At 44.5% G+C, this 12,781-nt stretch overlaps 1 protein-coding gene across 6 annotated transcripts in view; it reads right to left on the bottom strand.

The window, feature by feature from the left end:
• TSC22D2 (TSC22 domain family member 2) overlaps positions 1–7,686 on the bottom strand; it is a 46,320-nt gene extending 38,634 nt beyond the window's left edge. For all 6 annotated transcript variants that reach the window (XR_006335209.1, XR_006335210.1, XM_043873567.1 and 3 more), the window contains exon 1: positions 4,966–7,686. Coding sequence is in view for 4 of the 6 variants with exons in the window: in XM_043873567.1 (XP_043729502.1) it covers positions 4,966–6,872 (1,907 nt within the window). In the remaining 2 variants the exon portion in view is untranslated. The remainder of the gene's footprint in view (positions 1–4,965) is intronic.
• Between the last annotated feature and the right edge of the window lie 5,095 nt (positions 7,687–12,781).

Here is a 12,781-nt window from a genome sequence, read left to right as displayed (position 1 = left end):
ACATATCCCTTCAACACTGTCAACAATTAAGATTTCTTATTAAAAATCTGCTCTTCCCACTAATAAAAAGATCCTTAGAACATTATTTTTCAGGCTACATTTAACCAGATATACCTGTTTTTGTAAAGCCTCTCTTCTATTTAAAGAGTAATTCAATTAAGAAATAAACAGTATCTTTCTGGAAAAGGAAATACATACTGGTCTAAAATATTTATTAAAAGAAGAAATTAGACCCCTGTTCCATGCTAGTAACACGGTATGGTTCCTATTCCTTTTGAGACCATATTTCATATTATTTCACTATATTTACTTCTGTCTTGGTTATCTGCTATTACTTCCTACTCCCTAAACCCCTCAGCTTCTACCATTTTAGAAAAAAAAAGTCAAGATTCTTTTATACTCCCCTATCAAACCATTCCTCAGGGAAGAGATTCATTTTGCTTTCTTTACCATCTGATTGGTGGGACAGCTCTTTGTTACTAGAGGACTCTAGAGCGCCCTCCAACTTCTTCTGGTGCTGAGAAAAACTAAATGTGTTAGTCGCTCAGTCGTGCCGGACTCTTTGCGACCCCGTGGACTACAGCCCACCAGGCTCCTCTGTCCATGAGATTTTCCAGGCAAGGATACTTGAATGGGTGGGTTGCCATTTCCTTCTCCAGGGGATCTTCCCAACCCAGGGATCGAACCCGGGTCTCCTGCACTGCAGGCAAATTCTTTACCAACTGAATTACCAAGTACCAGGTCATAAATCTAGCATCATGTTTAATTATTTTCAAATTAGTGCTATCAAAATTCCCAAAGAACAGACTGGTCTTACATTTATTCTCATAAGGGAGAATAAACACCCCACTACCAGTACCGAAAAAAAAGAAAAACTTTTCACTATAATTCAAGATACCCTCCATCCCTTCCAAGAAAAAGATTGTTAATAAATTAGTTACTTGGCAATGTTATCTTATCCACACACATAAAAGCCCTTATATTTTCTAAAAAAGTTAACCAATGTTCAGTCCATACAACTTAGTTCACAAAAAATTTTAAACAACTGTGTCACCGTGAATGGTCATATTCCTGCTGATACAATTCCTGGTTTTAAGGACTTCAGGCACTTTTTGATCATTGGCCTTTCTGGAAATCTATGATAATTTCCTTGACTTAGAGCCAGGTTTTATGACTAAAGCATACCAGTGAGGCACTCTGATGAATGCATCAATATCAGTTTTTACACTAAATAACAATGTCACTCATATGATGTCAATCAAACTTTGATTACAAAATCCTTAGTAAGAGTACTTAGGCATAAGATGGTATCTAGCATGTGATTTAAACATCGACTATAAAGCCACAAGGCAAAATTATCTCCACAATTCAATAATGATAAGGAACCATAAGCTCCCAAAGAAATACAGATTCAAGTAAGGAGCTTTCACTTTTAAAGACTAAATGCAGTTAAGTTTTTTCAGAGCTCTGGGAAGCTACTTACAGGTTTTTAAAACAAAGGTAAGAGTGACAGTTTTGCCTCCCGATACACATTTACGTAATTCTCTCTCTTAAATGTCAAGTAAAAAAAAACTTCATTAAAAAAAGTATATGTATATCTCATACACGTATCTATATATACAACTATACAAACAAAATCTGTGTTTATAGCACATACCAGGACACACCACTTAACACTCACAATTTATACTCTTTTATCAGCAGTCATTAGCAAACTCCACAAATAAAACTATTAACAAGACATAAAGATATCTGCCACTAGAGGATCCTTACAATCAGGTTTTCAGCGGTCTTCTGGTTGCAGTTGACAGTTCACAATCGCAGCCATTCATGAGTTCCTGGAATGTGGCCTACAGAGCTCACATTGGGCAGTTATCTATGGAAAGCGATCTGTGCTGCGTTCCTTTTCCAAAAGGGCCAGTGATATTTTGCACCTCCCCCCTTTTACCAAATAGGAGTCTGTTAAGCCTTTAGGTAGTTTAAAAAATTTTTGTAACTTTTACTGTAGAAATGTCTATGCATTTTTTATGAATCATGTTTTCAACCACTATTATATCCTCCAGTTTACACAAAATCAACTTAAATAATCTCAACAACTGACCATTAAGCTAGAAAGATATAAAATGTTATGCTAATTAACAATATAAGGTCAACAGGCAATGTTAACTGAGAACTTCAAGACTTTTCTTACTTGGCATACAAAACCATCAGCCCCTTTAAAGATATGATAGTACATAAGGTCTGATTCTTTAAAATAAATGGTCTCAAAATGAGCCAATACAGATCCTTGTATTAAGTAACAGAACCAATATCACAAGATAAGAGTGTTTAATACATCAACTTAAACCACCTGAGCCTTTTTATCTTCCATTTTCCTTCCTTTTCTCAAAGAAACAGACTGTTTACTAACGTCTTAATGATTTTATAAAAGGCAAACATCTTTTAAAAAAATACTTTCTAAGGATCTGAAATTTGTCAACCTATTAATAATCACTCACTCCAATATTTTGTTTACATCTGAATGACTGCAAATAAAACTGTAAGAAGATTTTAATCAAAGGCAACTTAAAATCACATTAAACGTATTTACTGTGATTTTTTTAGTACTATCTCAACAGCATTCATCTCAGTAATTTAACATACCACTGGAAAAACTGTTATTTAACGTCAAGCATACACCTTTAAAATGTGCTCTCTTTTACAAAGGCTTTCCATTAAAAAACAAATTTAAAAAGACCCCAAAACTATTTCTACTTAATGGATTTATTCCTTCACCAGGTATGTTGGTCCAGTGACAAAACAGTCAAATGTGTAAGATTACATCTTGGAAACTGGCATGTTATATTAGAAACCAATGAAAGACTAGCAAAAATTAGAAATGCACATTTGATAAGCAATGAAGATTTTAAAAGACTGGGTAGGGGAGGGAAGTCCACATTTAAAATAGGAGGATACACACAGGAAAACCCCAGCACTGGTTAACTGTTAAAATTGATAAGAACACTGATACAGTAGTATCCGTAATTCAGATAGTCATATACTTGGAAATAAGATTCTTGAAATTACCAACTCTTTTAATAAAGAGAAGAAATAAATGCCTCTTTGAGGTCATATCCTAAAGAATACAACCCAGAGCTCCCATTTATCAACACCTCTCTCTGCTTCATACCATATCATCACATTAAAGTTCTGGCGAATGTAACTGCAAAAAAACTGAGAGGTGTGAAGGAGAGAAAAATACATTCAATTCACAGGTGTGCATGTGTTTTTTGGGGTGCTGAGGGGCTGAGAAACCAGTCATAATTTCTTGAAGAGATATGAGGTGGGGGGATGTACAACAGGAACAGAGAGGTAAGCAAATGGTTATTTACCAACCCATCAAAAAAACTGGCTTCTGGCAGCTAGAAAAGGGAAGATGCCTGCTGACTATTACCAAAGGTGAACAAATAAATTCAAGTGGCGTTTCAGGTGTGCACCTATGTGTGAAAAGTGAAATGTGGCAGAAAATGTAGAGAAGGGTTTTTCTGTGTGGCTTGTGGAATCAGTCTTTACTTGGTAGCCCCATCCACATAAAATCAATCTAAATAGCTTGAGCTCACTCATGGACATGTGGTATTCTCTAAGGGTTCTCAAAAGAAAGACACCCCACAAGCAAATCTCCTATAAAAAAAAGATGAATTTTGAATTACAAAAAGCAGAGAGGATGAATTTCAGTGAACATTTCAAACCCACAGAAGTATGTAACAAAAATACAAGGGTAATTCAAAATAAAAAGAATGTGAAGAAACTCGGAAGAAAGTAAGAAGAAAAAGTTTTAACAGGTCTTATTGTATTCTAGATACCAATTACTTCAGAAACCTATAAAGGTACTTCTGATCGTTTACCATGTATAAAATTAAACCTTTCTCAAAACAAAAACCCCAGAAAATAAATTTCTAACTGTGAACTACCTGAAACTTTCTCTGTGATTTTCAAATGTAATTTTTGGTAATAAGCCAGTTTTTTAAAATTTGTATTATACATACGACATCAAATTTTCATGTGACATTTCCTCAAAACCACTTAAAATCCTTATTAAACCATAACCAAACATCAACTGTACTGGACTTGGTATGGCAATTTACCAATCTGCCCTTGAACTGTTTAAAAAGCATCCCCCCTAAACAGAGGGAACCAGCTGTTAACGTTCATATTTTTACTAAAAAATCACTCTAATTTTTAAGAACTACAGCTTTCCCTTCTGTCAGAGTCTCACACCTCCCATTTCTACAGTAAAAAGATTGATGGAAAACAGGAATATCTTTCCAGTACACTTTCTGCCTTAAAAAAAAAAAAAAAAAAAAAAACTTAAAAGAAGTCACTAGGAAGCCTCCTGACCTGTCCTCTTTTATTAAAGGGCTGAAGACAGGATCTTCAAAGCCGCATCTGACATTTCATCATTCTCTCCCCACCCTTTCCAGATACACTGGAGATACCTTACATGGTTCTTTCTCTATTACAGGGCCTCCTTGTTTTCCAGAATGGGAAAGTCTTAACTGATTTTATGTCTCAGCCTCAAAACTCACACTGACAAAACACAATGCCATTAGGTGTTCAAGTGTGATCGACATCTAATAAAGGGACAATCCTACGGGTATAACCTACTAGCTACCACTTACAAATCGAGAAGATTAAACTAATAGCCACCCTTTCGAATCAACAATGTTGCATTACTACCCACTTTGGTGCTTTTAAACAACTGTGACATCAATTCTATCATTTTTACATCAGTAATCTAAAACGAATGTCTTTTCAAGAACCGATAAATCAATTTTATTAAATACAGACTATCGTTTATATTTAGAAATGTTAAGGTCCTCAAAGTGGAAAAAAAAAAAAACCCAAAAAACTCTCCCACAGTTGCATCCCAAACTAAAACGTTTGGTCAAGCATTCCCATCAAATATTTCAAATAAGATTTCCATACCTGTCTTCATCACCATCAACAGGAATAGCTATGCTGAATACAGAGGTGGCGAGACTGTTCATAGGTGTTAACTGAAGGGGGTTTGCCAGGGCATCTGCAACAGGAGGCTTCACAACAGGCTTATTTTCAGCAATGAGAGAAAGTGGTGGTTGAGGTAGGGGTTCTGATTTTCTTCTAGTATCGTCAACTTGCCCGACTAAAGGCTGGGTCTGAGTCTGAAACTGGCTCAGGTCAGACTGCGGTAGACTCGTCGGGGCACTGGCTGTGCCGGGCGCTAAGGGCAGCCCCACGTGCTGGATGCTGCTGCCGCTCCTGCTGACCGGAGGCTGGCTGCAAAGCTGCGGCGCCTGGCCCAGGGGCGCGGGGACATTTGGCATAGTAACAGAAGTGGTCGACACACTAGGCACGCTGGGAGCGGGCGCGGCTGCAGGCACGTTGGCAACTCCGGGCACCACGGCGAGAGGGCCGCCGGGCACGACCGACGGCGCGCCGCTGCCACCCATCTGCGGCGGAGGCGCGGCCTGCGGCTGCCCGACCCCAGCGGGAACCAGGCCCGACGGCGCCGTGCCTCCCACTGCAGCCGGGGGCACTCCGGCCGGCTGACCGGGCGCGGGGCCCGGCCCAGGGGCCACCGCTTCTCCGGGCAAGGAGGGCGCACCCATCATCTGCGCGCCAGCGGAGGCGGCGTTCTGGCCGGTGCCCGCGGGGAGACCCGCTGCTGCGCCCGCGGAAGAGGGCTGCGCAGGGCTGGGCGGCTGCAGGCCGGCCACGTGCGGCTGCAGGTACTCACTCTGGCCGGCGGGCGGGACAGGCAGCAGATGGCCCGGCGGCATCGGAGGCTGAGGATACGCGAACTGCTGGGGCGGGGGCGCGGTGGCAGCGCCCACGGCCAGGCCGGGCTGCGCCAGGGTTACATTCGTCAGCGGCAGGCCCTGTCCGTTGGGCCCCGGGGGCCCGGCGCCCTGGGCCTGGCTGGGCGGCGGGGCTGCCAACCTCTGCGGCGGCGCGGCCGCGGCTCCCGGGAACAGCGGCAACGAAGCCGAACTTGGAGCCACAGCCCCACCTACGGGCGGAGGCGGCGGCTGCGGCTGCCCAACGCCAAAACTCTGCGGCGGGGCCGGGGCGGGTTGGCTCATTTTCTCCGACGGGGGTAGCTGTGACACAGCAGTCAAGGAGCTGTCAGTTCCCGAGTCGGGCCCGTGCGCGCCCGGCATGGAGGCCACCACCACCACCACCGACCCTCCGGTGGCGCCCAGGCCGCTGTCCCGCTCCGCAGTCTGGTCAAAAGTATTGCTGTGCCTAATGCAATCCCCGGACCGGGTCAGGACGCTGCTATCGGAATCCCGCTCATAGTATTCCATGCACGTCCATCGGCCGCGTCTGTAAGGCTCCCCGCTGCCGTGGTCCAGCTTGATCACGCGAAAACGCGAACTACAAGTGGTGGGGGGCTGTGATGAGGCGGCAGCTCCTGGCGTGGCGGACGGGCCCGTGACCGGGGGAGCGCCGGGGGCCCCTGAGGAGGGGACTGAGGTGGAGGCCGGCGACACGGTGCTGGGCAGCACCCCGGCCACGCTCCGGGCCGAAACGGCTCCTCCTCCGTTGGCCGGAGCGGCTGTCGCGGCCGCCAGCTGTCCGTCCAGGAGGAGGTTGGGGGAGACGGTCCCGGGAGTCTCCGCATCCCCAACATTGTTGAGCGTCTCTTCGGAGGAGCTGCGCTCGCAGACCTCCTCGGGGCCGTAATCCGTGGCCCGAGAAACGTCGAATATCTCGGAAGAAACGTCCTCTGTGCGTGACTCATCCGGGTCGTCCAGGCTTTCGGTGTCCTCGGTGATGCTAGTAGCCACCTGGGCCGTGGTGACACTGGTGATCTGGAAGCAGCTCTTCTTCTTGGCCGGCATCTTGGACATGGTGAGGAAGGCTGGAGGGCAGAGAGGCACGCCGGCTCCTCCGCGATCTTACCGGAAACCAGGAAGGGCAGAACACTGGCCCCCAAAGACAAAAGTCCGCGTCCGTGCAGGGGTCTGAGGCCCGTCGCTGTTAAGAGTCACGGGCTGATCCGGGCGCCGGCCGCTCCGTGAGACATCCTCCTCCCGTTTCCTTATCGGAGTCGGTCTCTTCGGCTCTGGCCCGGTCTCACTCGTGCGGCGGCTCCTCCTTCCTTCTTGCCTCCCGCAGTCGCGGCGCCTCAATTCAATCCCCCCAGTGGCGGCGAGAGCACGATCCCAGGGGCGGGTCAGCTGCTTCCTCCTCGCGTCTTCGGGCCGCCGTGGTCAATCCAGCTCGGCGCGGTCAGCAGGCCTAGGCTGGGGGTGGGAGTGGGAGGGCGAAGGGGAGGCGGCGGCGGCGTGAGGGGCGGTGCTGCCCCGCTCCGACTCTTCGAACCAGTGCCGGCGTCAGCTCCGGGCTCTCGGACGCCGAGGAAAGCAGGAGTAGGAGTGGCGAGTCCGGAGCCAGGGATTCCTGATTCAGCCAGGAGCCGCGGGCGGGTGGCGAGCTTCGGCACGGGCGGGCGGCCCTCCCTCCCCGGCTCTAGCCGGAGCTCAGCCCCAGGGACATGTCGACTGTCTCAGGCGGAAACCTGCTCCGGGGGAGGGGAAAGCCGGCTCGGTCCTCCCCTATACAGGGGGAGCCACCCCCGCGGGCGGGCGGTGGCGGCGGTCTCGGCCTTCCCCTCGCGGCTCCTGAGAGTGAGGGGCGGCGGCCGGCAGGCCGGCTAGCGACGGCGCGCCGGCTGTGTGAGGTAGCTGCGGTGGCTTCTTCGATTCTTCCTCGGTGCGCCCGGTTCGCAGGCCCTGGAGAAACTGAAATTCAAACTGCTGAAGCGGCGGCTGCAGCTCCCTCCCCTCGGCCAAGATGGGGCTGAAATGGCCGCGCCAGGGATGCTGGGAGGAGCAGCAGCCCCGCTGCCGCCGCCGCTGCCGACTAAAATGCCGCCGCTGCCGCAGCCACCGCCAGCGCCGCAGCCGCCGCCGTTCCGTGACGCACCGGCGTCGTGACGTCACCGCCCCGCCCCTCCGGTTTCCTGCAGCGTTTCGCGTGGAGGCTGGGGGGGGGGGTAGTGGGCGGGGCTAAAGGTTAAAAACGGGGAGCGGTTTTTTTTTTTCAATTTAAAATTTTTTTTAAATTTAAATTTTGCCCTGTAGGTCTTTAAGAGTTGAAGAACTAAAGACTCTTAAATTCCAACTCGAGGAAAACTTACAGCCGCGTCAATTGAAGGTTTTTTTTATCGTTTTATTCCGAGACATTGGAAGACTGGAGGTCATGTGCTTGCTATGTCTAATGTTTAGCAAAATCTTAGTGAAAGCAGGCGATAGGAATGGAGGTTGGGGGATTTAGCTAGGATAAAGAGGGAGACGGCTGGAGGAACCGAATCACTTATAAAAAGCCTTTCCTGAAAATGAATGATATCCACTATAGTCAGAAGAGTGAAATGTTGAGAGAAATGGGGACGATTAACCAAGAATAGCAAGCCAGACTGAGTCAGCCAGAAATTTTGTCTCCAACAATGGCATCAGGAGATGGTTACTTGCCCAGGATGAGGTCAGTTTAAAAAAAGATTAGAGGTTACCAACATATTCCTAATTTTCCTGAGTTTGTTTTGATTCCAGAATCGAAGAGTTCGTTTAAACATCTTGAGACTGTTTTTACTTTCAGCATGAAATCAGCTTATGGGCTCCATAAATGTAGAACCTACTGCGTTTATTTATTCTGAAACTCTTAGTTAGAGCCAGAGTGTTAGATGGTTTGGATTGGGCCATGAACAATCAGAGCAAGTTAGCACTCTTTCCTGTCCAGAAAGCAGCTATGCAAGTACTGGAGAACTTTATTTAACTAACCATAATTTAGTTACTCTCTGGCAAAAGAAAATGGTAATGTCATTCTTTTAAATAGTTAAAAAAAAAAAAAAAAAAGAGGAAGGTGGCTCTTTGACACATCGTTTAGGTAAAATCTAAAGTGTCTTGATGGAATTCAAAGTTTAATATCTATTACAGCTTTAGCACTCATATCATGACTGACATAAATCAAGGTAATCATTGTATTCAGTTCTCTAATCTTTGAAGAATAGAAATATTTTTATCCCAAAGGATCTTTTGATAATTTAAAATTTCAGAGAACTTTTTAGGTCATTAGTTGAAAATAATATACAAGGATACATCTACATCATTAAACTTTAGGAGAAATTATATATTGCGAATACAAGTGACTGAGGTCAGGATGTGAAATAAGACCACATAATAAAATCCCTACTTCTTAAGGGGGTGGGAGAGAGTAAAGGAACCAAGGGTAACATGCTGCTGCTATTGTGGCAAAGATAGTTAATGGAATGTTTCATTACTAAATCTGTAATTTCAGTAGTTGTTAGAGTTTCCCATCAATAAGTTAGATCAACTGGTTGCATCAAATGTGAGTTTATAAAAACTTACCTTCATTTTGGATTGATTTACTAGATTGTTAAAAGTAATGATCAATGGGTGATATTGCATGTGCAGCTTTTGGAAAAGTAAATATTGTATGCCTGCTTGTCCTATTATGTTATATTATCAACTTCATATATATATATGTGTGTGTATCAGTTCAGTTCAGTCACTCAGTCATGTCCAACTCTTTGCAACACCATGGACTGCAGCATGCCAGGCCTCCCCGTCCATCACCAACTTCTGGAGCTTACTCAGACTCATGGCCATTGAGTTGGTGATGCCGTCCCACCATCTCATCCTCTGTCATCCCCTTCTCCTCTCGCCTTCAATCTTTCCCAGCATCAGGGTCTTTTCAAATGAGTCAGTTCTTTGCATCAGGTGGCCAAAGTATTGGAGTTTCAGTTTCAGCATCAGTCCTTCCAATGAACACTCTGTACTGATCTCCTTTAGGATGGACTGGTTGGATCTCCTTACAGTCCAAGGGACTCTCAAGAGTCTTCTCCAACACCACAGTTCAAAAGCATCAATTCTTCAGCGCTCAGCTTTCTTTAAAGGCCAACTTGCCCATCATCCATACATGACTACTGTAAAAACCATAGCCTTGACTAGACAGACCTTTCTTGGCAATGTAATGTCTCTGCTTTTTAATATGCTGTCTAGGTTGGTCATAACTTTCCTTCCAAGGAGTAAGTGTCTTTTAATTTCATGGCTGCAATCACCATCTGCAGTGATTTTGGAGCCCAGAAAAATAAAGTCAGCCACTGTTTCCACTGTTTCCCCATCTATTTGCCATGAAGTGATGGGACTGGATGCCATGATCTTAATTTTCTGAATGTTGAGCTTTAAGCCAACTTTTTCATGCTCCTCTTTGACTTTCATCAAGAGGCTCTTTAGTTCCTCTTCCCTTTCTGCCATAAGGGTGGTGTCATCTGCATATCTGAGGTTATTGATATTTCTCCCCAGCAATCTTGATTCCAGCTTGTGCTTTATCCAGCCCAGCATTTCTCATGATGTACAAGACGGTAAAGCATCTGCCCACAATGCAGGAGACCTGGGTTCGATCCCCAGGTCAGGAAGATCCCCTGGAGAAGGAAATGGCAACCCACTCCAGTACTCTTGCCTAGAAAATTCCATGGATGGAGGAGCCTGGTGGGCTACAGTCCATGGGGTCGCAAAGAGTCGGACACGACTGAGCGACTTTTTACTTCACTTCACACTGCATATAAGTTAAATAAGCAGGGTGACAATATACAGCCTTGACATACTCCTTTTCCTATTTGAACCAGTCTGTTGTTCCATGTCCAGTTCTAACTGTTGCTTCCTGACCTGCATACAGATTTCTCAAGAGGCAGGTCAAGTGGTCTGGTATTCTTATCTCTTTCAGAATTTTCCACAGTTTATTGTGATCCACAATTTATTTATTTGGCTGTGTCAGGCCTTAGTTGTGGTGCTTGGACTTCGTTGCCCCATGGTACGTAGACTCTTAGTTCCTGGACCAGGGATTGAACCCATGTCCCCTGCATTGGAAGGTGGATTCTTAACCACTGAACCATCAGGGGAATCCCACATCAATTTCTTGATTGCTTGTTATGATACTCTTACATTTAAAGGAAACATTTAAGATGTTAAGTAATCCATAAGACTATTTCTCCTTAAAAGATATTTTATGAAATGAAAGTGATGACAAAGGCAACTTAGAAGACATCAGTAATGGGCTATATTTCTAGTAAGGATAGAGTTAAAGATGTTAAAGACATCTTAGCAAAAAATAAGATTTATAAAGTTAAAATTTTTATTTGTCTGTTGAAGGACTTGTGTGTGTTTAAACTAATAATATAGTTAGTTCTCTTATTAATATAGTTAATATAGTTCTCTTGAAAGTAAGTTTTCCAAAAGCTTTTAAGGCCCTAGCTTCTTTTATACATTTTCTATTTTAAAATGTAAGGAATTCATTGCATAACATTTCTATTAAGAAATGATAAGAATTCTGCTTTATGTAAATAAGTTTGAAACTTTATATAGAACAAAAAATCATATAACTATGATGAAACTACAAAAAGCTATGTAATTTCTGGTTGGCCCACAAAAAATTAAAAGCCAACATGTAACTAAAAGCAGGATACACATGCAAGTATGTATGTGTGTGTTGGGGCGGGGGGCAGGGGGTGGCTTCCCGGGTGGCTCAGTGGTAAAGAATCTTCCTGCCAATGCAGGACACATGCGTTCAATCCCTGGCTTGGGAAGATCCCCTGTAGAAAAAAATGGAAACCCAATCTGGTATTCTTGCTTGGGAAATCCCATGGACAGAGGACCTGGTGGGCTATAGTCCATGGGGTTGCAAAAGAGTCAGACACGACTTAGTGACTAAACAACAACAAATGTGTGTGTGTGTGTGTGTGTGTGTGTGTGTGTAAAGTTCATAATAAGTAACTTGGTAATATAACTCACTGGAACTGGGAAGCTCCCTGGAGTGCCAAAACTCAAGACTAGCTGTATTAAGGCAACTATCCTTGTTTCTTGCCTGACCCAGAAACTGCAGGTGGAAACTGTGGGAATCCTTGGTTACTGCTCTAGCACGTCCAACTTGATTGTTCTGTGCTTGATTCTTCCCTCAAAGACTTAATTTGAAGCAGTGTATGAGAAGCACATTTAGGAAGAACAATGCAGGGGGGAAAATGACTTAGAAACTAAGGAGTATTTCCACTGATTGGGAAAAAGCAAAACAAAACACAAAACAATTATGGCAGAAAGATTTTTTCATCATGTGAGAACATCATACCCCCAAATTTTACTAGGTTATCATCTACCCTTATCAATTTGCTGTTCAGTTGCTAAGTCATGTCTGACTCTTTGGGATACCATGGACTGCAGCATGCCAAGCATCCCTGTCCTTCACTATTTCCCTGAGTTTGCTCAAACTCATATCCATTGAATCAGTGATGCCATCCTACCATCTCATCCTCTGTCATCCCCTTCTTCTCCTGCCTTCCATCTTTCCTAGCATCAGGGTCTTTTCCAATGAGTTGGCTCTTCACATCAGGTGGCCAAAGTATTGGAGTTTCAGCTTCAGCATGAATGCTTCCAATGACTATTCAGAGTTGATTTCCTTTAGGATTGACTTATTTGATCTCCTTGCAGTTCAAGGGACTGCACCGCAATTTGAAAGCATTGATTCCCAGATGGAAAACTATTTTATAGTCACAAGATCCTAGGATGTAAACCAGAGATACTCAAGAAAACCTGACTTTTTTTTCAATGAATGAATATTATATTTAAAATAGTAATAGTACATAATGTAAACACTCTGGGATAGAGAAAAGAAAGCAATACTTTCATTAAAATGAAGCAACTGCCTAGATAAAGAGAAGTAACTCTTTAGACTTAATACTACCAGTCAG

This window comes from Cervus elaphus, chromosome 19, assembly GCF_910594005.1.
Source record: "Cervus elaphus chromosome 19, mCerEla1.1, whole genome shotgun sequence".
Taxonomy (NCBI): domain Eukaryota; kingdom Metazoa; phylum Chordata; class Mammalia; order Artiodactyla; family Cervidae; genus Cervus; species Cervus elaphus.
Note: the sequence above shows the minus strand (reverse complement) of the source record. Positions and strands in the feature narration are given on the sequence as shown.